This window comes from Dipodomys merriami, unplaced genomic scaffold (assembly GCF_024711535.1).
Source record: "Dipodomys merriami isolate MVZ:Mamm:240054 unplaced genomic scaffold, mDipMer1.0.p SCAF_263, whole genome shotgun sequence".
Taxonomy (NCBI): domain Eukaryota; kingdom Metazoa; phylum Chordata; class Mammalia; order Rodentia; family Heteromyidae; genus Dipodomys; species Dipodomys merriami.
In genome coordinates this window covers 1,562,054-1,589,101 of record NW_027204082.1, presented here as the reverse complement: position 1 = coordinate 1,589,101, position 27,048 = coordinate 1,562,054, and the positions used below count along the sequence as shown (strand labels likewise).

The 27,048-nt window shown below is 40.1% G+C and overlaps 1 protein-coding gene across 1 annotated transcript in view; it reads left to right on the top strand.

The window, feature by feature from the left end:
- The window catches only part of LOC138837146 (serine incorporator 5), a 55,788-nt gene that overhangs the window by 5,326 nt on the left and 23,414 nt on the right, over positions 1-27,048 (top strand). Inside the window, exons 3-5 of the mRNA XM_070035944.1 lie at positions 19,658-19,836; positions 20,327-20,409; positions 22,205-22,298. Of these exons, the coding sequence (XP_069892045.1) occupies positions 19,658-19,836; positions 20,327-20,409; positions 22,205-22,298 (356 nt within the window). The remainder of the gene's footprint in view (positions 1-19,657; positions 19,837-20,326; positions 20,410-22,204; positions 22,299-27,048) is intronic.

The following is a 27,048-nucleotide window of genomic DNA, read 5'->3' as shown; positions in this document are numbered from 1 at the left end:
TTCCTCTTACCAATATTTAACCCAATGTATTTGTGGAAAGAAGTCCAGGAATTAGAATGCTGAAAGGGTAGATTAAAAGACAAAAACACTTACTTCAAAGATCTACTTAGTCTTCATTTCACATGTTTGGTATATGTTTTGCAATGCTGGGGATGGAACTCAGGGCCTCACACATGCTAGGCAAATGTTTTCTCACTGAGCTATATTCTCAGCCCTCCATTTACTACTTTAGATTTTGTAATAGCTTAATGTTCTCTTAAACTCAATAATCAGTGGCTTGATGATTCATTGAGGTCTTGTGGTGGGAAATTCAGTGTCCTAGATATCTGTGACATGATCTCTGCTCTTCAGAAAGCTTTTAGTCCTACTAGACTCAAAGACTTGGATACAAAAGACAAGATTTGTAACTGTACAAACATGGCATTTTTGGGAGGTGAAACATTGCTACTAGAGGTAGAGGTAATTTGAAAACCATATTTTTTAGAACATGAATGCCATCATTTAAATATCTAATTACTATCCAAATAGTCCCCAGCAAACAGTCCCCAGCAAATAGTCCCTAACTCTAGCTGGGATGTCCTTTCTGACTGCTGGTCAAGCATTCAAGAAATAGAAGATATTGACTGGAGGTGTAAGGTAGGATTCATGAAAGAAGTGACTTGTATAAATAATAAATATGTTTTAAGTAGTTTACCTGTATCTCCTTCCTTCATCACCACTGTCATTATCCCTGCTGTACAAATGAGGAAACTAGAGCATCCAGTCATTTAAGTATCTTGTGCCAGGTAGTACTTAAGAACTAAGTAGTAGGGTTAGGATTTGAACCTGAGACAAATGTGTTCTTAAGCTATTGGTTGATGTTACTAGAGGAGGAGAAAAGGCAAGGCAAAGTATGTATGGGATGTGGAAGAGATAGGGGTAGTCCAAAAACTCTCAGGAATTTTAGTGCCAAGAAAGGTGTTAAACATAGTCTGTTGACAGTTGGGGAGCCATTATGAATTTCTGAGCCATCAGAGAAAACAGGGAGAAATTAAGAAGGTGGTGTATGTTGGGGGGGGGTGGTAATTTGGGGTCAGAGAGCAGATGGAGGGAGATGAAGGGAAAGGGCAACACTGATGTCTCAGAGGGGCTTTTGTAAATGTTTCCATGCTTGTCTCTGAATGTACCTATTTAAAAGAGGTTTGGCTGGGCTTCCTGCATAGGGAATGAGGTCTCTGTGGGTGAAACCAATCCTTCTCCCCTTGCAGGGGACCATCTGGCCACAAAATCGGCTTGTTTCATAGCCTTGGAAGGAGGCTGACCTCATCCTCAGGCGGTGTGTGAGGGCGGTCACTGAAAGGTCCCCTTGTGGGACACACACTGGGTTTCTGCTGGAGTCCTCACCCCTTTTGTTGGCCTGTGGAAATGCTTGAGGATGAGATTGACAGAGGGAAAAGAACTGGATACTTGTCATGGCCCCAATGGGGTGTGTCGCCTCCCACCCCACATTCTCGCCTCTACCAAGTAGACAAGAACTGTCAGAGTCACTTGGCCCACCAAAGTGTGTGGGTTGAGACCACGAGGCAGCTCTTGTTCAGTTCTTTGGTTTCCAAGTGTGGCTTGAATGTGAATCTCAGTAACAGGGAAGTACAAGGAGATGCCAGGCTAACTTCTTCCTGCTTCTCACCAGGGAAACAACTCTTTGCCATGAGAACTCCACTTGCTGAAGGCTCTCCTGCAGAGGTTGAATGGGGGCATGGTTGCACTACCTACTCTTGAAGCAGTTCCCCATCTCAGAACAGGAGTTACGGGCTGGGATGTAGCTCAGTGGCAAAGTGCTTGCCTCGCAAGTACAAGGTACTGGGTTCAAACCCCAGTACCAAAACTAAAAAAGAAACAAAGGAGTCATTTTATTGCAGGCTGCTCTGCTGCTCTTGCCATTCGTTTTATATTTAAACAGCTACAAACTTGAGATACTAGATATACTTGCAGACGGGTGTTAAAATCATTGCTCTTAGCAGGATGAGCTTAAAGGATTTTTTTTCATCTGAAAAATTCAGTGTCTTAGAACACATTGCATAGGGGCGAGGTAGTTTCATTTGGTTTGTATTTCTCAGTTATTTTCACATTTGCTGTGCCCTCATGAGAGAAGAGGTACTAAAGGGAAATTTATGCATGTTAGTGGTATTGAGAGAAGATTATATGGAAAAGATGAGACAGTGAACTGAAGGAGTCCAAAGAATGGGCCTTACCCGAGTCCCTGAAGGGTAGGAGTGTGGCCAGGAGCTGGCGGCTCATGTTTGTAATTTTACCTACTCAGAAGGCTAAGATCTGAGGATTGTGATCTCAAGCCAGGCTGGGCAAGAAAGTCAATGAGACTCTTATCTCCAGTGAACCACCAAAAAGGCCAAACAAAGGAGCTGTGGCTGACGTATAAGCCTTGAGTGGGAAAAGGTAAGGGTCAATGCCCAAATCCTGAGTTCAAGCCCCATTATTGGTGCACAGTGCACACACACGTGCGCATGCACACACAGACACACACAATCATTGTGTAGCTGGAAATGTAGCTCAGTGGTAGAGACTTGCCAAGCATGTGCAAGGCTTTGTGTTTGATCACTGGTACTGCAAAATCAGTCAGCCTTAACATGCTTTATACGGTTTTGTGTGAATTCAGTGATTTAACCCATGAAAAATGTTTAGAACAATACTTAACACATTGATTCCTCACCTCATACAACTGCATTGATAACTCTAGCATCACACAATTACTTCTGGTTTTTATTTGGAACAGCTTTATTAAGATATAACTCATATGCCACACAATTGGCTCACTTAAAATATACAGTTTAGTGTTTTAGAACTATGTAGCCATCACCACAGTCTTAATTTCATAACATTTTTGTCACTCTCAAAGAAACTGTATTCATTGACATTAAGTCCCCATTTCTTCCAGTCCCAGGCAGCCGCTAGTTTATTTTCATTCTTTATGGATTTGTCTATTTGAGACATTAAATATAAGAGGAACTATTCAGTGACACTTTGAATGGGTCTCCAAAGTTTACACGTTGGAATCTTAATTTCCAATTCATGTGGAGCACTTGGGTTTAATGAAGCAGTGAGGTTCAGTCTCCTCTGATGATACCAGTGTCTTGTTAAGAAGAGGAAGAGAGACCTGAGAGAGAATGCCTCTCTGTCTTGGCTTGTGATACTGTGCAGCCATTTTATGTGGAGTAAAAACATCCTCACTAGATGTCAGTATCATGATCTTAGACTTCCCAACTTGTAGAATTAAGAGCTGAAGAAACCTCTATTGTTTATACATTACCTGATATTTGTTATCTATCAAGAGAAAACAGACTGGTACATAGAATACCCCTTTCCGTTCTTCACGTTATTCAGTATGTTTCAAGATTCATTCATGTGCCAGGTGCTGGTAGCTCAGATCTGTAATCATAACTACTCAGGAGGCTGAGCTCTTGAGGATCATGGTTCAAAGCCAGCCTGGGCAGGAAAGTCCGTGAGCTGCTTATCTCAAATAAACCACTTAGAACACTGGAAGTGGTGCTATGGCTCAAATGGTAGAGTGCTCAGCTTGAGCTGAAGAGCTGAGGGACAGTGCCCAGGCCCAGAGTTCAAGCCCCATGACCAACCGTTGTGTGAATATACCATATTTTATTTATTCATTTATCATTTAATAGACATTTAAATTGTTTTACCTTTTGGCTCTTATAGATAATGCTACAATGAATATTCATGTATTTTTTTGTGTGTGTGTGGACACATGTTTTCATTTCTTTGGGGTCTGTAGATTGATGGACTGCATGGTAGTGCCTTACTTAACCTTTTGAGGAACTGCGTTACTGTTTTCCCAAAGCAGCTATGCCATTTTCTATCCTCAACCCTATGTGAGATATTCATAATGAAGTAATGTATGAAGATACAAACTTTTTGACACCCTTGCCAACACTTCCCCTTTTCTTCTTTCCTATCTGCCATTGTAGTGTGGATGGAGTCATCTTCTTTGCTTGTTCCTTAAGTGCTTCCAGCCCCTTTTCACTTGCTTTCCCTGGAGCTGCCTTTTCATTTCTAGCTTTGATTATCCTCCATGTGTTAACTACCAGTAAGGGCTAGAGACACTGATGGTTTTTTTTTCTCCCTCCATCCTCTCATTTCTGGAGCCAGTGCTGACCATATACTTTCCCAGACAGAACCTGAAAGTATTAGTTTCCATTCTATATTCTAATCAGTTCTAACCATGCTGTGCTCCCTCCATTATATACTCCACTTACTTGGTTGGACTTGGATACTTCCTGAATGTCCCCAGCTTTGCTAAGACCTCTTTTACAGATGACTGATCCCATGAGTGACCTGAGAACGCTCTCTCTCTCTCTCTCTCTCTCTCTCTCTCTCTCAGGTTGTGGAGCTTGATCTCTGGACCTGGATCCCTGAGTTCTTTTTTTTTTTTTTTTTTGGGGGGGGGGGTCCAGTCGTGGGGCCTGAACTCTGGGCCTGGGCACTGTTCCTCAGCTCTTCAGCTCAAGGCTAGCGCTCTACCACTTGAGCCACAGTGCCACTTCTGGCTTTTTTCTTTTTTGCTTATGTGGTGCTGAGGAATCGAACCCAGGGCCTCAGGCATGCAAGGCAAGCGCTCTACCACTGAGCCACCTTCCCAGCCCGGTCCCTGAGTTCTTTAGCTCAAGGTGAGAGTACTCTACCACTTGAGCCATAGTGCCACTTCCAGTTTTCTGGTGGTTAATTGGAGATAAAAATCTCATTGACTTTCCTGGCTGGCTTTTGAATCATGATCCTTCAATTTCAGCCTCCTGAGTAGATAGTATTACAGGTGTGAGCCACTGGTGCCTGACTTTGCTCTGTTTTTTTGATGTACCACTTCCAAAATCTACAGACACTACAGTGCCATGACTATGGATGAGTACAGAAGCTACTTGCCTTAGGAACAACTTAGATTTCAAAAGACTAGTTCTAAATACATCTTAGTCACCTCAGAGTGACATTTTACAATACTTTTCTGGTTCCTGGAGTTGACATCTTTCAAGCAGTATGTTTGAGACACTGTAATTTGGTAGATGAGTTTGTTATATTTAGCCTGAAGAATTACGGGGATTATTGGATGCTTAGTGTAGTAAGTGTGGCTTGAGAGATGCCCCCCTTGTGCTAGCCCCAGGGATCCAAAAGTATCAGAATCAAGGTCCTGACAAAAGGATCCTATAACTGAGATGAGTGGAAAAAGGGGGTATAGCTCATAGTTATTATGTTTAGCAAACAAAATTTGAATAAATCACTTGAGTTTTTAAAGTAGAAGAGTCCTGAGCCAACTAGGAAGTGAAATGACTTACCCACAGTGGAGGTAGGAGGTACAGTTGAGACTCAGACTGAGGACTGTTGATCACCTGGCCAGTGTTACTTTGCTGGTGCCACTAGGCCTGCATGCTGGCCAGACACTCAAGTAACAGGGAAAGCTGTTTAGTAAGTGTCACCTTCCATGGGATTCCAAAGTAATCCCTGGGCACAGTGGCAGGGAGAAGTATTCCTGCTAGAAAGTATATCCATCTTCTTACTGGCCCCTTCTGTCTTCAGGGACAAAGCAGAGTTCTAGGGACATTGAGGACAGTTGGTCTGACAAGAGACTAGGGCAGCCCCAAACCTACTGTTTGTTTGTTCAGTGGCTTTACAAGTAGAAAAGAACTGCCCACAGGTTGTGTTTGGTTTTTAAAATAAACATCATTGCTGGAAAATATTCCACTTTAACCCAAATCACCATGTAGTTTGACCCACTGGAGAATGACAGGTATTCATGCTGAAGTTGGAAAGTTGGGCTTGGGTATTTAATTTGGTGTTTCACTGATTGAATGTTCAGAGTACAGTGTTACCAAAGACTTGTTTTAGGCATATCAAAGCCCCAGATAGAACTGGCCTTTCTGAGTAGGTGCCTTCTCATTTTGAGCTAGAATAATAACAAATTAAAAAATATATTTCTTAACTCTGTCCTTTGAATCTAAAGGATTTTATGTTAACCTGAGATGAAATATTTTTCAAAAGTTCTCTTACTAATCTGCTGCTGAGTTCTTCGTGCTGTTGTATCTTTTAAAAAATATTATTAAGCTAAAGTACAGAGGGGTTATAGTTATATAAGTCAGAAAATGGGTACATTTCTTTTTGGACAAGGTCACCCCTTCTTTCACTCTCTCCCAGTTTTACTGTCCCCTGCCCACAAGTTGTACAGTTTGTTTTCAACATGGTGTTTATTAAGGACCACTGCTGCACTTGTTTACCCTTTGGCCCTCCATTTCTATGCCCCTCCTTACCCCCCAAAGACAGATAAATGAACAAGACAAAAAAATCAAAAGCGTAGCATACAAAACTATCTTTACCAACCGTGTGTTGGTGTATATTGTAAGAGTCAAGTGTATCAAGAGTAGTTTGTTTTTTGTTTGCTTGTATGGTTTTGGTTTTGGTTGTGGGGTTTGAACTCAGGGCCTAGGTGCTGTCCCTTAGCTCTTCAGCTCAAGACTAGCACTCTATCACTTTGAGCCACAACACCATTTCTGGTTTTCTGGTTGTTAATTGAAGATAAGACTCTTGTGGTATAGTACCAGGCTGTAGACTCACAACCCTCCCTAATGCAGCAGGTTGGAAATTGTGAGCCCCGACCCCTTTTCCAGCAGGGTTTATAGGGAACATGAAGCAGAGGGAGGGGTCATTACAACATTGGTTATGTGATTGGTCGGCTGTTCGCGGGTGAATCTTGTCTCAAGCTCATTAGTTAGGGTAGGGGCTTTCCAGCTTAATGGCTATAGGATAGGTTAAGTCACATATAGCAAACATGTCATTGGTAGGGGTAAGCAGGTAAGCAGGGCTAACTACAGGAATACTGATTCATTTCTGTGTCCTAAATTGCTTCCCGACAGGATTGGGGGTGACAGATCAGGGCGGTCTGACCTCTTGGACTGTGCTGATACTGTCACATTGTCTTGGAGCAGGTGCTAACACTTATCCTCCAGTAAACAGATGACAGATGTTTTCCTTATAGTTTCGTTACTGCCGAACTTAATTTTTGGTCTCTCAGTGGGCTTTCCTGTCTGGGCTGGCTTTGAACTGCGATTCTCAGATCTCAGCCGCCTGAGTAGCTAGGGTTACAGGCATAAGCTTTTTTTTTTAAGGTTAAGAGTGAGTTTGGGCTGTCAAACTCCAAGGCTGTTGTAGGACACTAAGGACCATCAGAATTTTCCTATAAGGAAGTGACAGTGAGGTACCACCTGTTAAATCCTCTAGGTTCCCAACCCAGATGCCCCTCAGTAGATGAATGGATCAAGAAAATGTGGTATATATACACAATGGAATTCTATGCCTCCATCAGAAAGAATGACATTGCCCCATTTGTTAGGAAATGGAAAAACTTGGAAAAAATTATATTAAGTGAAGTAAGCCAGGCCCAAAGAAACATAGGTCCCATGGTTTCCCTTATTTGCAATATCTAGTATATGTATGAGTCAAGCGGAAAAGGTCAGATAATGTGATGTCAGGAAAATGAACCCTTAGATATGTATTTTAATGTTTTTTTTTCTTTCATGCATGTGTTTCTAACGCATTTATAAGATTATCTCTTTGTTGCTTTGTATGTCCCTCCCCCACAGTATAACCCCTGCTTTCACTATATTTGATGTCAGTATAACTTGTGGAGGAGATGGGGAAAAACCAGTTGTTTAAGGATACAGGCGGACCTGTTGCAACAATGAGAAGTACAAGTTGTCATGTCCAAAACGAGCTTTACAATGTCGGTGCGGGGGGGGGGGGAAGGGGGGGGAAGGAGAAGGATTGGGATTGTGGGGGAGGGGGGAGGCTGGGAAGGGATGTGAAGGGTAAACCAAAGGAGGAGGCTGCAATGCTTGGTAAGAAATGTACGCATTATCCTGCCCAGGTAATTGTAACCCCTCTGTACAGTATGTTCACAAATAAAATAAAATAAAATTAAAAAAAATTAAATCCTCTAGGTTCCATTTGCTTTCTCTCTCCTCCCTGTATGAGTGACTGTGAGGATACAGGTTTCTCACCAGTTTTATCCTTGGTTTAAATTCCACCCAGACATAACACCATGTGGAGGAGAAAGCAAGAATTCCTGCCCCTGGCTTCCCCCTCTGTGGGGCTTCATCCTTCCATACACAGTGAAGGCTGGAGGAACTTGATGGGTGGGAAATTGCTTTGTACTAGAGGTGGCACTTTGAACTAATGGATATCTTACTGGGAGGCATTTTAATTTATTTTTTGAATCTGAACCAAAGACTTGACCCTTGTCCAATAATATTGAGCTTGCCAGGAGCCAGAAGGCAAGAAACAATACTCACTGTCCTTGATCTTGAGGATCCATTATCCAGAACCCTTTTGGAGAGCACCAGATGTTAACTGGGGTCTGTTAAAGATTGGTCTGGCAGTGAGATGGGAGAATGGACCTTTTCTAAGGCATTTTTCTATGAACAGTTAAAACCATCTGTTAAAGAACTATCTACTGAAGGGGCCCAACACACCTGCAGATAAGTAAACAGACAAGAATTTACAGTTGGAAATGAACTCCATCAGTTATACAAGTGGAGCAAGAGGGACCTAATGACATAGCAAAGGAATGAAGTAAGATGAAGTAGCATCAAAAAGATGGGACAAGAAACAGTTTCTAAATATTGTAATGTAGTAGCTTCCCACTCATCCAAGGTTTTGATTTCTTTAGTTTGGTTACCTGGGGCCAACTGAAATCCACAAAATCTAAATAGAAAATTCCAGATGTAAACAATTCAAAATAATTTTTAAATTGCTCATACCCTGCTTTATCCAGTCCAGACCATGAATCATTTTTTTTATCTAGTGTATCTACACTATATATATCACCCACCTATTAGTCACTCTGTGGCCATCTTATTATCATATTGACTTTTGCACTATGACAGTGCTTATGTTCTAGAATCCCTATTTTTGTGTTTATTTGCTTTTTTCTTTTTTTAAAGTCAGAGTCTCAAACTCACAATCATTCTGCCTCTTCCTTCCAAATCCTGGAGATTACAGATACACGTCCCTTCCTCCCCTACATTCCTATATCTCTTCTCCCTCCCCTACATTCCTATATCTCTTCCTCCCTCCCTCCCTCCCTCGTTCCCTCCCTCCCTTCTTTCCTTTCTAACTACTTTCCTACTTGAACTCAGGAACCTTTGTGTATGCTATGGCAAGTGCTGTACCACCTACCCTCACCCATCCCTTTTTCATTTTATATTACCAAGCGGATCTTAGAGTTCTAGCCAGGCACTTATCATACTTATGACATAAACTTACCATGCTCAGTGTTGCAACCTGTGATGACCTGGGTAAGACAATAACAGCTACCAGATTGTGGAATTGAGGTTTGGGGAGCCAGGGGCCTGAAGTCTTCCTCCAGTGTCAGGTGTCCTGGGTCCATTTTACAAGGTATTTATTGAGTAGGGTACAGGTGCATACACAGAAAGTGAAGCTACATTCACAGGCACCAATCATGTGGTATATTTTTACTCAAGTGATAAATAATTTCTTAAGAAGCAGGTATAAATTATAAATGACTTACAGTTAGCATAGATTTTTGCCTATCCCCAAGTTCCCAGAAAGTTTGGTGTGGAATTAGCCTACACCCAGGATAGAAATCTGAGTTTTCTTCAAGCCAGGATTGATTGACCTTTTCAGGAAACTCTCAGCATTCTCAGAGTTCATGTTGAGAGGAAGCATTCCATCCTCCTAGTCCTTTCAGATCTCACAGCTTGGCTTTTGGGGGCTCTAACACTCAGGAAGCTGAGATCTGAGAATTAAGGTTTGAAGTTACCCTGGACAGACAAATCCTTAAGACTCTTACTTCCAGTTAACCAGTGAATAACTGGAACTGGAGACATATAGCTCAAGTGGCAAAATGCCAGCTATGAGTAGTTAGTTGAGTGAGAGCTCAAGACCCTGAGTTCAAGCCTCAGTACCAGCATAAAAATAAAAAGCTAGAGTTCTATTTTTAAAAACAGCAGGCATTTTGGACAACACATTCTTGGCAATGGAACTCAAGCAATATTTACTAAATAGTAAGAAAAAGTTCTTACTTTGCATTGCAAAAAGGACATTCAGAATACCAACTCATAGATATAAAATAAGAGAAAACTTCAACTAACTGTTTAAATTATTTGCTTAAAGAGATGTCTTTCACTGCTGGAGGACATCTGCTGGAGATCTTGACTGTCCTCCTGCCAGTCACTCAGAAGTGAGTCGTCACATAACTGATGTGACTTCTACTTTGAAGAGAGAATCACCTTGTTCTTATACTTGCTTGCATTTTTGCTTTAATGTCTTCTGTAGAACTAATGTCTTTTAATATTTTAGGAGTTTCTTTCTGTTTTTTGTTTTGTTTTGTTTTTAGTATTGGTCCTAGGACTTGAACTCAAGGCCTTTGCACTGTTCTGAGCTTTTTGTGCTTAAGGCCAGAACTCTACCACTTGAGCCACAGCTCTACTTCTGGAGTTTTAGTGGTTATTTGGAGATGAGAATGTCACAGACTTTGCTGTCCAGGCAGGCTTCAAACTATGATCCTCAGATCTCAGCCTCCTGAGTAGCTAGGATTAAAGGTGTAAGCTACTAGCACCTGATTTTTTTTAAAAAATAATTTTGACCTTTTGGTATTAGTGTTTACAGTTTTGAGTCTTTTCCATTCTAGTTTAACTTTTTTTGTTGTTTTACATTTCTTTACTGGTTCTTTTTCTTAAGTTTCCTCCTCATCAAAACCTTCTGTCCTTTTCTTCTCCTCTTTCTGTTTCTTCTTTTTTTTCCCCCTTCTCCTCTTCCTTTTTCTTTCTCCCCTCCTCTTCCTCTCCCTTCCCTTTCTTCTTCTCTTTTTCTACTGCAAGTTTTACTTTTTTCTGTGGAACTTCAAATGTGCATCTCTACACTTTCCTCCCCATCTACTCAGTGCCAGCCATTGATATGCAGTCTGTGAACCATGCTTCAGCTTTAAGATATCAGGTGTAGAGATCTTACCCTGAGGAGGGCTTTTGGCTGCGTAGATATTTTCAGTTACCAGGGTTACTTTAGTTGGACTGCCTGCCTATTGATTGCCAGTGCTTCAAAGATGTACAATTCATCCTTTGGACCAGCCCCTAACTGAGTTCATTTTTTAAATCATTATCCACTATAAAGTGATAATCGTTGTCTGCTATTACTTCTCAAACAAAAAAGATAGTTCTGGGGGCTGACCTAGACCTCAGATTGGAGAAAAGAAAAGCATTTGGGCAGCCAGCTATGGTGGTTCATGCCTGTAATTTTAGAAGTTGGGTAGCTGGGAAGGACAGAGGATCTTAAGTCTAAGGCCAGCCTGGATTACATAGGGAGACCCTGTCTCAACAACACCAGCAGAGCAGTTTAGGAAGAAGGTAAGGAAGGAGTACCTAACCACACTTAGAGTGCTTGAACACACATATGTTTGTTTGAATGCTAAATCTGTGTATTGCATTTGTGAGTACTAGAGACAGTGGAGTTAGCTACACTCTTACTTCTGTTGACTTTTGGGATCATGTGGGAGTGCAGGAATGCCTTTTCCTTGTGCTTGTCTGGAACCTAGATGAAGTTGTAATAGGGACCTGTCTTGCCCTTGCCAGCTCGGGGGGAGGAGGGGTAATAATGACAAGAGATTGGGTATTTTGGGGGTGGTTTTTTTTTTTCCAAGTTGAGGAGACAGTTTCTACAGTCTTCAAATAAGTCTAAAATTGTCTTTCCACATGCTGGCTTTCATCACTGTGGGTTTTATTTTTGGTCACACAGGCTGTGTTTGTGTAGCAGATGTGAGGACTTGAGTTAGTGCTGATGAGGGCTTTTGAGCCATCAAAAAAAAAAAAAAAAAAAAAAAAAAAACCCAACCCAGTGTGGGACTCTGAGACATGTTTGTCCCCAGCCCCTTCCACTCCTTCCAGAAAATAAATTTAAGATACATACTTTGCTGCCCCAAAAATGACAAGTAGGAAACGAACAGTTTGATTCACTGAGAGTCAAGTTCCATTTGAATGAAGACAGCTCCAGGGAGGAAGAAGTCACACCAGGAGAAGGCCAAGGCAGAAGCCAGAAGCCAGGCGTAGGGTGTTGGGACAACCCCTGAATTACTCCACTCTACTCTGCCGTGCCTTTGGCTTCAGATGGGTGGACCGAGTTGTCACCAGTTGTCACTCCTTTGAAATGTGCATTGGCACTTCTGCAGTGAACAGTTCTGTACAACTCCTCAATTATTCTTTCTAGTAGCGCTAGAGTGGGTTAGCATTTCCTGTGAAGAGCCTGCTAGTTACTACTGCAGGCTCTGGGCTGCCATTGTAATACAAAAGCAGTCCAAACAATATGTAACAAATAATTGTGGCTCTGTTCCAATTAAACTTCATGAACAGGAAGTTTGCTATAGTATGCTGACTCTTCTATTACACCCTCAGTGGGTCTATATGGGTTACATGCAATTTTTGCCTACTCTCTGAAAGAGAAACTTCACCGACCTAAAGTTTAAGCTGGTACCAGAGTTCTAGCCTACGTTGCAAGTAGTTGCTATGTGAGTCACATGCTAGATAGACTAGGCAAGAAAAGTGTAGCAATAAATAAATGAAGTGATGCATTTAACAAATATATACCTGCTGTTTTGCGTGGTATTTTGCAATAAATGGAGAGTAATTTACAAGTAAAATTCATTTGTACTTTTTTATGAATCCAAAGCAAGCATTTTGGTGATCAAGAAGTAGTAATAGTTGGGTGTTGGTGGCCTGCACTTATAATCCTAAACTACTCAAGAGGCTGAGAAATTAGGATTTTAGTTAGAAACCAGCCTGGGTAGCAGAATCTGTGAGACTCTTATCTCCAATTTACTAACAAAAAGCTGGAAGTAGAGATATAGCTCAAGTGGTAGAGCCTTGAGTAAAAAAACTCAGGGACGACTCAGGGTCTAAGTTCAAGCCCTAGGACCAACACACAGAAAAAGTAGAAAACATAGTGAGGATGAGGATGTGGTGGTGCTGACATAAAATGAGAGAAGGAATGCTGGGGCCAGAAACCTAATTATTTGCCTTGTGCTGGTTCCTAGTCGGACTCCCAGACTCTCAAAGTTGTAGGTGTTTGAATCTGCTACAGACATAGCAGATTCTTTTGATGAAATTATGATAAAATAATTAATAGTTCAAACTAACCATGAAAATACTTGAAATAGCCACAGTATATACATCTTTATGTAGCATTTGGCTTGGAAGTTAACTCCTTGTTAGTATAGATCATTCATTCATTTATTCATTTATTTTGTGGTGCTAGGGTTAGCCCAGTGCCTTGTGCATGCTAAGCAAGCGCTCTTATTACTAAGCTATGTCTTCAACATCTTAGCATAAATTTTAACTATTTATTGCTTGTATCCCCCATCCCTCAAACAATACCTGTCGGTAGTAGATGGGAATGAGTAGACATTCACACATTGTGCTGTAATGTATATATGTGTATATATATATATATATATATATATATACATATATATATATATCTGTATCATGTAGGTATAGTAGGGAATGAAGAATACAATGCAAACTCAATTTTACTGTATTTTTTTCAAAATTATACAGAGACATTCACATATGTAGTTGCATTTGAATATAATATGTCACTACTGTACTCTAGTTTTACACACTTAAGAAGAAAGTTAGCTGATTTAGTTAGCTAAGTGTTTTATTTTTTCACTTAGGCTGTTAGCAGTCCCTGAGTGTTTGCATTTCCCATGCTTGGGGCTGACTTACCACTGTCTTCCTCCTGGCTTATGCATTGCTCTTGGGAGAGCAGATCTTCCCCACTGGTTGCCTTTTCTGGATCTTTGATAGCTATTCTCAAATCCTTATCTGTAGCTCAGTTTTCTTAATATAGTCTGCCAGATGAATTATTGCCACTTCCTGCTCCCTAAATGCTGTCATTCCCTCATAAATTTGCCCCTCCAGCCTTGAAACAGGATTCCTAATCTTGGGTACACCTCCTAATTTATCTTTATTTTCAGAATGAGTTGCATCTAGTAAGAGGGTCCACCACATTGTCCCCATTCTCATTGCTATTGCTTCATTCATGAGCTACATACTTTTTCCACTGGAATTCTTTCCTGATTCTCTTTCAAAATCTGGTATGATATGATATGATTTGCATATATGGTCAGCCTTTAGTTTTATACAGTTCTCTCAATGGAAGGTAAACTTTACTGAATCTATCCTGTTCCATTGGAAGAGCCCTTCTTCCCATTATAATGGCTCTCTCCCATGATAACATTTGGACTGAAACTACATTTACATTCCAGTTGTTTTCTAAGTGTTTAGCCATGACAGACACAAATAGAAAAGCTGTGAACTCTAGTGTCTATCGTTGCATGCTTTTGATGTTCTGAATACTTATTGTTTGGGGACAAGAAATGCCTGGTTTGAATGGTGGCAAGGTCAGGTAAAATCATGCTTATGTATGCATGCTCATATGTGTGCCAGTGATTAGGACCTGGGCAAGGTCCCTTAGCTTTTTCCATTTGAGGTTAGTGCTCTACCATTTGAGCCACAGTTCCACTTTTGGCTTTTTGCTGGTTAATTGGAGGTAAGTATCTTACAGGGGCTTTCCTGCCATGGCTGGCTTTGAACTATGATCCTCAGCTTTCAGCCTCCTGAGTAGCTAGGATTACAGGCGTGAGCCACTAGTGCATGGCTTCTTTTTATGGATACATGATAGACTTTTCTCCTTAAAGGGAAATGTCCAGGTACCTAAGCAAGAGGGATGTGAGTACTTGTTGTTATCATTTTAAAATAACTTTCAGGTCCCACAAAAGGCTTCAAGGATGCTCACTCGCTGGGAACTGGACCTGCATGTTCATTCTATCCAGGGAATGGTGGAGGCTGACTCATTTTTTTCCCATGTCACAGCTCTTATTCACTATTAAGTGAACATCGCTATCAGAGGGCCTAGAATGACAGAGAAAACACTACCTTGGGGAATTTGCGAACTAGTAGAATATCAGAAAGGAGACTGGGAGTGGCTTACCAGAGATTCTTTTGAAGTAAGAGATGATTAAATAATTTGCAAATCTCGTTCTTCTAGTTTCTGTGAGTTTCATTTATTGCTCATGCTGAGCTGCCCAAAGCATTCTCAGCAACTTGGTTTCATTCCCTGCTCTAGAAATGTAAAACTAATTTGTTTTACTTGTATCATGTTTTCATCTCTCAAATCAGGATATCCCAGAACCCCAATCATCTTCCTTGCCATTTCTGTAAATGCCACTCACAGCTGTACATTTTCCAAGTGGGCAACATCTGGTCCTCTGGCCAATTAGACCAAAAGGCCTTTCTTTAGTTGTCCCCTTACTATTTCTTGATGTGTGTTTGCTCCCAAATGAAGTTATTGGGGGCAGGGAGGGAGACGGTCATTGCTAGCATCTCTCCTTTGTTAGCAGAGTCATGTATCACGTAGAGCTTCCTAGCTTCCTTCTCCTTGAGCTTAATACTTATGTTCATGATTGGAAATGTTTCACGAAGTGACTATATTAGTAAAAGCATATTGTTTTTGTGTTTTGTTTTTGTTTTTTTAAATTCTGTTATGGAGGAGGGAATTGAGACTCAATTTTTCTCCTCTTCCTATTTTTCCTTTATTTATTTATTTATTTTTCAGTATTTGAGATTAAATCCCAGGTCTAGCATGTACTAGGTGAGTACAGCCCTTGGTATTTTGAGACGGGATCTTAACATAGCCTAGGCTGGCCTTGAATTCTCTCAAGTACTGATACTACAAGCCTATACTACCACATGTGGCTGGAACTCCTTTCTTTCTTTCTTTCTTTTTTTTTTTGTCGGTCATGGGACTTTAACCCTGGGCCTCGGCATTGTCCCTTAGCTCTTCAGTTCAAGGCTAGTGCTCTACCACTTGAGCCATAGCACCACTTCCTGTTTTCTGGTGGCTAATTGGAGATAAGAGTCTCATGGACTTTACTGCCTGGGTTGGCTTTGAACTGAGATCCTCAAATATCTGCTTCCTGAGTAGCTAAGATTACAAGCATGAGCTACTGGCGCACAGCTAGAACTCATTTCTTCTCGAAGAGTACCACAGAAGGATTTGCCTTATTTGAAGTTAATTTGTAGGAATTGGTTGGTAAAGTGACTAGGGCATCTAATGAGTTCTAAGATGCTTGGTTACCTCCCAGATTTAGACTGAAGTGCAGCCATAAGTCAGTGATTTAGGCAATGAGTCTGACTCCATCCCCTGAAAGTTCTTTTTACTTATTGAATAATGCTTTAGAATTAAGGAAATAAGCTTAATGATTACTGTGAGTTTTGGAAATTGGGGTAAGCATGTCACAAGGTTTATCTGATATCATTCTTATTGAAACTCTATGAGATCACTTCGTTTTATAGATGGGGAAATTGAGACAAGGGGGAGATAGGACTTACCCAAGTGAGCAATGAAGTCAGGATTGGAAGTCCACGTGAACTATTATTCTTACTTGGTTTGTGGCTTAGAGTTGGATACTGTGAAGGATGGGAGAAAAAATAGTTTTCAGAGGCTGAGCAGAAACCACATAGACTCAGTGTTTGAGCCTGGCTAACCCTCCATGTCCTCACATGCCCAGACTAGACTTAAGAGGCAACACCCTTGTGTGTAGAATCTGTCTCTGATGTATGTTTTCTTTCTTCAAAACTGAGTTGGAGTTTGGAACAGCAAATATTTAATCAGAACAAATTCCTCTTGCTAAAAATCCTTTTGGCTTGCTCAACTTGGAGGTTTGTTTTTTCTTTGCCTAAAAATACTTACCACTCACTATGTGAAAGCTAAATGGTGCTAGGTCACCTACAAAGCATAAAAGATGCTTGATTAGTATTAGGAGAAAGGTGTTATTTGCCTTCTTTTAATGTGGATGAAGTGTGCAGTGCCACATGATTGCCCTTTGATGAGCCTGTCTGGGCGCAGACAGAGATGGACTGGAGCAATCAAGGGAGGGGTATCCTGGGAATGGTGGCACAGAAGCTGATGCGTAGGGGAAAAAAGGAGAGCAGGGTTGGGAGTACGAAGGGGGAAGAAGAAGATAAGATGAAAAATGGGCTACTGGTGATGGACAGGGTGCCAAGGTGAATATATTAGAGTAGAGTGATAAGGTTTGTGATCAAGGACCGAGGCTGACACAAAGCAAAAGATAAGCAAAGCTTTTATTTTGCTCCAAGCAGCGAGAATTAAACTGACAGGTCAGGGCTGTCTCTATGGAGAGAGCGACCCCTCCCAGTCTTATAGGCTATCTTTTATAGGGCAAAACCACAAATCATAAACTAACTAATCATTAACTCTTATTGGTTAAAACAGGAGGGTTACATATGTGTTTTTTACTGATTGAATGCCTCCACCTGGTCTGTCTCAACCTTGCTTTATGGCTTCGTCTCTGGGAGCTGGCCATTTTTTGAAAATTGTTTTTCTTTCTTTTTTTCTCTTACAGACAGGGTCAGCTTGCCCTTACTGCACAAACAGCAGATGCGGGCAAGGTCAGCTCGTGCTGACCTTTTACAAACTAGATGGCTGCTTATACAAAATGGAGTTACTTTGGCTAAACTGGTCCTGAAACTGAGTCAGTTCCTTGACTCTTTAGCCAATTATGTCCTCCTGTTGTAGGGGGTTATATTGAGCCTGTAGGACTAACATTTTTACTGCTCCAATTTTCTTTTGTACAAATGACATTAAGGCATTTATAATAGGGGGGAGGGGCGCCAAAAGCAACATTAGTAATAGTAGGACCAGGGGTCCTGCTTTTGCTGATATTAGGGATATCATCCTTGGGGACCAGCTGAATAAGCTTTCATACCATCCTTGAGAGTTTTTGCGCCATTGTTTGCATTTATCTAGTCTCCTTTTGATAGCTGCCAGACTGTTTTTGATGACTTCCCATATGATTTACCCAAAAACAGCATTTTGACCAGATCATGGCATCTGTGAATACCCTGTTCCAAGACACATCACTCCTTTGGCAGCTATAATAATCCAAGGGGAATCTCTTATCTATCTTCTCCAACCAGGAAAGCACTGGTTGCATGTGGACACTGGGATGGAAGGTAGCTGGTGTGTTCTGTTGGACAGCCTTGCAAGACTGTTTTACTACAGTGGGTCTAAAGTAGGGTCAAAATAGAACCTCGCAAATGCTGAGCCGAGCTTTGGATCACTGGTCTGTACTTCTAACACTTGTGATAGGTCTGATGTTGTTACTGTAGAAACTGATCATTCACTTCTCTGGACCCTGACTATCAAAACTAACCTACTGGCTGGAGTCCATCAGTACCATACCTTATCTGCCAAAGGCTTATTGCTCAACACAAACAATTGATCTGGGTTCACAGAAATCAAAACTTCTCTATGGGATGGCACCCAGTTTTGTTTGTTTTTATTTTTGCCAGTCCTAGGGCTGGAACTCAGGGCCTGGGCACTCTCCCTGAGCTTCATTTGCTCTACCACTTGAGCCACAGTGCCACTTCCAGCCTTTCCTGTTTATGTGGTATGGAGGGAACAAACCCAGGGCTTCATGCATGCTAGGCACTGGGCCACATTCCCCCCCAGTCACCCAGTTTTAAAGATGATAGGATCCTAGGGATAGAGCTCAGTGGTAGAGTACTTGCCTAGCATGCCTAGTCTTAGGTTTGAACCCTAGCACTGAATACAAATTAATAATAATAAAAATAAATTTAAAATTTTTTCATTAAAGAAGTCTTGAGTCATCTTCCTTATTACAGAGATTAGCCTTGGGTTAAATAAGGAGAATAGGAGTCCTTAAAGAGGACTTTCGGATTGGTGATTCTCCTTTCTGTTTCCTATAAGGCCAGGATGCTAAAATTTTGTGCTCCTTCCTTATTTCCTTCTTCTTTTATAGCCCCTGCTCCTATTTCATTGTTTTCATTAATCAACTTATTCTGCCATCTGCAAAATATGTAGGTCAAAATTCCCCATCCTGGTACTATCGTGTTCCACTAGCAATGCTGATGTACATCCAAGAAAGATTCTAGTTTTCAGCCTTTAAATTGGATATTCACACTGGCAACTTCAGATATCACTGGAGGGAGCAAATTCCACAAGTTTAGTTGAAATTGTATAAGATATTCTATTCATTCCTCCTCCACCATGTTCTCTGTCTGTACTTAGGATCCAATCCAGAAACTCATACCTGGTAGACAAATACCCTACTTCTCAGCCCACATCTTTTTTATTTTAAAAAATCATTTGTAGTATATCTACTATATGTAGTACTATGTGAATATATATGTATGTGTATGTATATGTGTGTGTGTGTATATATATATGTACTTATATTACACGTATGTTTAAAGATTGAGAGGGGGGAAATGGGAGAGAATGAGGGAAAGGGCAACATTGTCTTCTATAACTGACTTTCGTAACTGTAATCCCTCTGTACATCATCTTTATAATAACAATTTAAGATCAGATTGAGAGAAAGATTAAGAAAAGGTCTTTAGAAGATAGATTTTCATCTCGGTCTGTTTCATTGTGCACACAGTGAGTTTCCATGGTAGATTCTGACTTCAGGCTGAATGAAGACTCGTAACAGTTGGTCGGTCTCTAATCCAGTTATAACAGACACCCCTTCAACTTTATTTTTCCATAGATTCCTTTCTTTGAAGATTTTTGTAAAGGCATCAAAGCTGGTGACACTTGTGAGAAGCTGGTGGGGTATTCTGCCGTGTATAGAGTTTGTTTTGGAATGGCTTGTTTCTTCTTTGTCTTCTGCCTAATCACCCTGAAAATCAACACCAGCAAAGGCTGCAGAGCCCATATTCACAATGGGTAAGTTATCTGTTCTGTTTCATGGAGATTGTCTTCTCCATTACATTCCACTCATCAAATCTCAACTGCTCCTCCTCCAGTTAAAATTGTTCTTACTGATTTAGGGAAAGGTGGAGTTGGGCCTAAGAAGCATGCTTATTTGGCTTATGACCTATAGTGCTATTGTAACACCTGGTACCATAAGGAAAAATCTGTTAGAGACCAAGTATTTATTTCTTGCACCAAGATCTTCCTGGTACCACCCCCTCTTCCCACCCCATCTCCCTTTGGGTCATTTTCACCTCTGCAGTAAACTGGAGTTTTGTGTAATTAGAGGTCAAAGTAAGTGTGCCTAATTGTGGGAAAAGGCATTCCCCTCCATTTGGAGAGCACACTAGCAATGGCAGAATCATGGGTTGACATGCCACCGTCTAAGCTTTTTTTTGTTCTTATTTGAATATCATTTGAATACATTTCCTCTTTTTTTCTCTCTCTCTTCTTTCTTTCTCAGCTTTTGGTTCTTTAAGCTTCTGCTTCTGGGGGCCATGTGCTCAGGAGCATTCTTCATTCCAGATCAGGAGACCTTTCTGAATGGTAAATATACATGGGGTATTTAGAGATACTTGTTTATTTTGTTTTATCCATCTTGTGTAATTGTTCAGAGCTGTAGCTGGGAGACTTTGATATTGTTAATTACTTTCGGTGGCTTAAAAGAATCCTCCCATTTACTTGCGTATACTCCTCTCTTTACTCTCCCTTAGCCCAGGCAACCTGTGAAAGGTCCTTCAGTTACTCTTATTAGCTGAAGAATTGAAATGATAATTTTAATGTTATTGGCCTGAAGGGAAAATGAACTTTAAAAATGTGCTTGAGAACTAGTCAAGGAGAGACCTGGTTCTTTCTGAACAGGAAACCATAGGTTTTTTTGTTTGTTTGTTTGTTTGTTCTTTTTAGCAAAACTTTCTTTGTTGTTGTTATTGTTGTTTTTGTCATGGGACTTGAACACTGGACCTGAGTGCTGTTCCTGAGCTCTTCAGCTCAACGTGAGTGCTCTACCACTTGAGCCACAGCACCACTTCCAGTTTTCTGGTGGTTTTATTGGAGATAAGAGTCTCATACCCTTTCCTGCCTGCCTGGGCTGGCTTTGAACTATGATCCTCAGATCTCAGCCTCCTGAGTAGCTAGGATTACAGGCATGAGCCACTGGTGCCTGGCTCAAAATTTTCGTTATGTGAAGCTCTATAACATTAAATTTTATTCCTTTCTGCTAGAACTCATAAGGTTCATTTAATATGAAGACTTTTGTCATAGCTAAAACAGGGCCTCCTTATTCCTTTGATCTCAGGAAAGAGGGGAACCTGATTTCAGTATTTAACAATGTTCTGTTCAACACCAAAGGACTTAACTTTCCTAATTAAAATAGTGAAAACCCACTGCCAAATGATAAGGAGCAGCCGTATTCCCTCAGATGGTTACATATGAGGGTCCAGCTAAAATTTTAGGATGATACTAGCTTTTCAATAAGCTTATTTTAAAATTTATTTTATTTTTATTAGCATATATTAACTGCACAAAGTAGTAGGTTTCATTGTTTTTTCATTACATGCATATAATGTCTCTATGTAATGTTGATTATATTCTCATATACTTCTTAAGAATATTTTATTCAAGACAGACATGATGGTTGCATACCTGTAATCCTCACACTCAGGAAAGCAAGAAGATAATTTTTAGATTAGTCTGAGATAATAAAGTCCTGCCTTCCCCTCCAAAAAAGGAAAGAGAAACAATTATGTTCTGTCAAGTCTTACTTTTACCTATTACTATTAATTTTTGCTATTCTCCACTAAAGTCCTTTTATGTGTATTTAGGGTAGTTTATTTAGAATGAGAAGAGACTTAGAAGTCTTCAGCTTCACTTTGTGATTTTTTTTTAGACACCTGTAGCCCTCAGGATATTGTTCATCCAGGGCTGTAGCTTCTTTGTAACAGAACTAAAAGTCCAAGCCCCACCTCATTTCCTCACTAAACATTGATGACTGCTTAGTAAGATTTAAACCCTTGATTTTTCTGGCCATGTGTGTGGGCCATTGTGGATTTTTGGAATTACTACACCTGGTCTTTTAGCATGGCAGCTAAGCTTGCATTTTCCAGCATCAGCCTCCCTGTGTTCAAATCCCAACTGCCCTTATTATTGAGTATGAGGCTGTGTCAACTCACAGAGACTCTCAGTTTTTAACTAGAAAGTGAGTATTATATTCCTACTGTGTATTGTTTTATGGGAACTGAATGTATTACACATATAATAACTATTCAGTAAAAATGAATACATCCTTTTGAAATTTTTGGAAGCTTCATTTCATGGCCTCTTGGATGATCTTCTGTTGCAGCTTGGCGCTACGTGGGAGCCATCGGAAGTTTCATCTTCATAGGGATCCAGCTCCTCCTGATTGTGGAGTTTGCACATAAATGGAACAAGAACTGGTGTGTGCATTTATGGGACACTTCCAGGAAAACTCACTGACTGATTCATAGAAATTGCCTACTGTTGGTGAAAACAACTCTGAATTCCTTATTAGAGATTAGCCATCTATACCAAAGACAATTGGTACATTACTTTCCCTTTATACCTTGTCCACTTATTTCTCTACTACTGATTTTCTGTCATTTTTTGCCTTTTCATACTGCATTTACTTTCTTTCCACTTCTTGATATTCTTTTCCCCTGAGCTCTCTAATTTCGCCTTTGCCTCAGCCAATGTTATAAACCATTGCTGGTCCCGGCCAGTCCTGTCTCTGGTTTTTGGGGTAGCTTGAACTTGGTTAGGTTACATGTAGGCTCCCAACCCCTCAGGAGATTAAAAAGCAAAAAACAAAAAAACAAAAAAAAAAAAAAACAAAAAAACCAAGCAAACAACAACAAAAAAAAACCTAAAAATATTTTGTAGCTGAGGACTTATCTTCTACAAACAACATGAGATACAGTACTTTTTATAAATTTTGTTTCTTGTAACTTCCCAAGAAGGGAAATGTTCTTTATTAGGAAGATGTGTTGTTCTGCCTTAGAAAGCCAATCTTGTCTTTTAAAATGTTTGACTTTTTCTAAATGTCTTGAAAATAGAATTCCCATCCCAGGCTGAGTAGGAAATGCCCAACTATTAATAGCTACTTTTTCCTTGCTAAACTGCATTGATGAAATGACAACCAGACCAACTTCTAGCCCTTGGAGATCCAAGTCTTAAGTTGACTCTGGACAAAGCACTGAATTGCTGTCTTAGTTTCTATGCTTTTAAAATAATTAATCTGGTACAAAATAAGCCTTTTCTTTTGTTTATTTGTTGGTTCTGGGGTTTGAACTCAGGGCCTTGTGCCAAGGTGTTCTGAGTATTCTATTCTATCACTGGAACCCTACCTCCAGCTGTTTTTACTACCCCCCCTCCCCATCAGATCTTAAATTTTATACCTGAGATGGTCTGGACTATAATTCTTCTATTTATACTTCACCCAGAGCTAGGATGACAAATGAGCACCACCATACTTAGCTTTTTATTGAATAGCATAAGGTCTCATGAACGTTTTGCTTATGGTGACCCTGAACCAAAATCCTTAGCATCCCAAGTAGTTGGGATTACAACCATGAACCAATGTGCTGGGCCTCAGTATTTCTTAATGTATGAAGTTTCACTGTGTGTTTTGTATTAGACAAAATAAGTATGTCATCCTAAAATTTTCACAGATATACTTCAAGTAGTCAACTTCATGGTAAAATATTAACACCTTAGATACTGAGTTCCTGATTTACCCATTAAATAGCAGGATCTGTACTCTGACTGTAATGCTTTGATTAATTTTGAAGCCAATTTCTGGAGCAAAGTATCAGTGCCTAGTTTTAAAAGGTATTTTGGAAGAATTTGGTTGCTTTAAAAACCACTCAGAATGGCTTCTGAACTTTGCAACAAATAATGTTGTGATTGTTCAGACTTTAAGACCGAAAACTCTACAAAACCCTTTTTTATCAACCTATGTATAGTTAGTTGGTCTGCATAAAATTAGGAATTAGCTATGACATTCATAATATTGTCATTTTCTTTGAAGCCTTTTCAACTTTAGTCTACTTATTTATTTACTCACCTACTTAAACTCAGGACCTTGGCATTGTCCCTTAGTTTTTTTGCTCAAGACTAGTGCTCCACCATTTGAACCATTTTGCCATTTCTGGCTTTTTAGTGGTTAATTGGAGATAAGCATCTCAGACTTTTCTGCTTAGGCTGGATTCTAACTGTGACCTATAGATATCAGCTAGTATTACAGGCATGAGCCACCAGTGCCTGCCTCTTTGCTATATTTTTGTTTTGTTTTGTTTTGTTTTTTGCTTATAGGGCTAATCTAGAAAATAAGTTCATTGTTTTGAAAAACTTGCTGATGATACTTTTTCTAAGTTTTCCTTCCTCCCTTCCTCTTCCCCTTCCCCTTCCCCTTCCCCTTCTCCCTCTTCTCTCTCTTCTCTCTCTCTCTTGCCTCTCTTCCCTCCCTCCCTCCCTCCCTTCTTTACTTCCCTTTCTTTCTGTGATATATGGAAGAGAAGATCCCCAAAGTGGTAGGATATAGATGCCATTGGCCCTGGAATCCAGGACAGGGTAGATTCTGATGCCACTTCTCCTCTTGCCATTTGACTTTGGGACCTATTGGCCTTGGCCTCTTTTACCTCAATCATTTTGTAGAATGATGTGGTTGATTTAGGCTAGATGGTTTTGTTTTTTAAAAATGTGTTGATTTTTGGTTTTCTAAGTCAAATTTTTCGAGTTGAATTGTCAATATAAAAACTAAAATAACAACAAAACTAGTATGTTCAGGTGTTTTGAATAGAATCTCACTTTCAGAACATACCAGATTTTAAATTCACTTTGTTGGGTTTAGTTTAATTCTGATACTAACCCTAACCTTGAGCTTAGAGAACATTCCTAGCCTGGTACCTATTGTTCCTGGGTCCATAGCCTCTGCCCTGTTGTCTGTGCCTTTCTCTTTTCCATTGTATTTCACTTAGCATTTAGTCAGTCAGCATTCTGGAATACATATGCCAATGTGATAGACATGGAAACAATAAAGATAAATCAGTCATAGTATTATTTGGTCTGTTTCCAAAAATAAAATTCCATCCAGAGAGTAAATATTGAAACATGGGAGCAGCAGCCACTGTTAATGTTGTTGCCTAAAGTTATTTTTTAACAGATGACAATCTTGGCCTTAGTATTCAATGAGCACTTGTCATTTTCTGGTGGCACAGCCCATGACCATGGCCTGCACTGTCGAGCAGGACATTCTCCTGGTGGGAAAGAGATACTCAACATGGAATAAAGCAAATACGCAGTAGGCTCTTCTGTGAAAACTAAAGACTAAGAGAGTTCAGGGGAGCTGGTTCCCTCTTTCAGAAGAGAGCTTCAAGCAGGACTCCTCAAAAGAACACTTCAAGCTGGCATTAAACTTACTGAGCTCATTTAAGGAGCAAAGGGGTATTTGTGACTAAGGCTTCATGGTATAGGAAGAGTGGAGAAGATGACATTAGAGGTATCTCTGAACCAATGTAAAGGCTTTGGTTTTTATTCTCATTTACTTATTTTTATGTGTGTTCAGGATAGAATCCAAGACCTTGCAATAATGACCAAGTACTGTACCTCTGAGAGACATGTCCATTCCTTAAATCTTTGTTTTTTTTTTTTTTTTAGTGAGATATTTGGGGAACATAAAGGTATTGAAGGAGAATAAAAATATAATAGATTATCTATTTTAAAGTTAAGGATAGATAAAAGTGAGCCACAGGTACAAGTAAGGAGGCCAGTTTGAGGTGATCAACTCAAAGAGGAGTGGTTTGGACCTAGCTAGCAGCAGTGGTTACATCCTGGTATAATCCAAAGGTGAATCAAGTAGAGAGAAAGTACAGAGGGGAGGGGAAACTACAGAGCAACTGCAGCTCTTGTTTTTTTCTGTTTTGTTTTTGTTTCCATGTCTTTCTGCTAATAACGGCAAGAGTAGAAGTGTTCTCTGAGGTTGGGAGAGAGGTGTGAGCATAGAGAAGTCAGCCTGCAGCTAAGCTTTGGATACAGTAAGACCTCCAAGTAGAGTCATTGAGAAATATGACCCTCTAGTTCAAGGAAGAGGTTAGGGTCAAAAATTTAACTTTGACAATATAAATGTCAAAGTTAGTCCTTTGTGGACTAATAATGTAACGGAAAAAATGAGAAAAAGTAGGATGGACCCCCTCTTCCCCACTAGCCAGCAATGTCCACCTTTTAATGTATAATCCACTCTGTATCCTTGTCATCTGTTGTTATTGGGCTCTTAGATCCTCTTGTCTCACTCTTTTTGGGTTTCATTTTTCTCTCATTTCCTTTGTGTTCCTTTTACATTAGATAATTATGTGGTCATTGATGTGCCTGGCTTGGTTTCAGGAATATGATGGTCATTATCATTTTGGCCTTTCCTCCCTGTTTTCCTTTGTCTCTGGCAGCAGTAACTTTTCCATCATTAAAACATTTCAGTTGGGTTGCTTGAATGCTTTCCAGTTTTGTGAAAACATTAAACAAGTTGCTTTCTCTGAAGATTTGGAAGAATGTCGTTACAGAGAGCAATTGAATCATGAGGCAGATGACAATGATTCAGTCCATTCTTTTGTTCTGTCTTCTTCATTTAGTATTTATAAACACTCTTTGTTCTGAGCAATTTCCATAGATTTCAACCACTATGTATCTTGCTCATTCCCTTATTAATATTTATAGAAACTAAAAAGTACATTGCTCTCTTCTGTTTATTCATCATAAATCAATATAATTTTTCTTTGCATGATTTATTCACTGTTTTGGTGTTTGTTTCTTTGTTTTTGGTCTTGTTTTGAGTCTTGGGGATTGTTTTGTTTTTTGTGCCAGTACTAGGGCTTGAACTCAGGGTTTCAAGATTTTGTTTGGCTTTTTTGCTCTAATATTTGAGCCACATCTCTACTTTCAGCTTCTTACTGGTTATTGGAGGTGAGTCTCGTGGACTTTTCTGCCTGGTCCGGCTTTGAATTATGATCCTCAGATCTAAGCTTCTTGATAGGTGTGAGCCACTGGAACCTGGCCTTTTCACTTTCTTTTTGGTGTGTGTATGTATCATTTCTTCTTCACTATTTCTTCATATTACTTAGAAGCAACACTACTGCAGATCCCCCTTTCAGTACAAGGAGGGAAAACTTGCTCTGAATC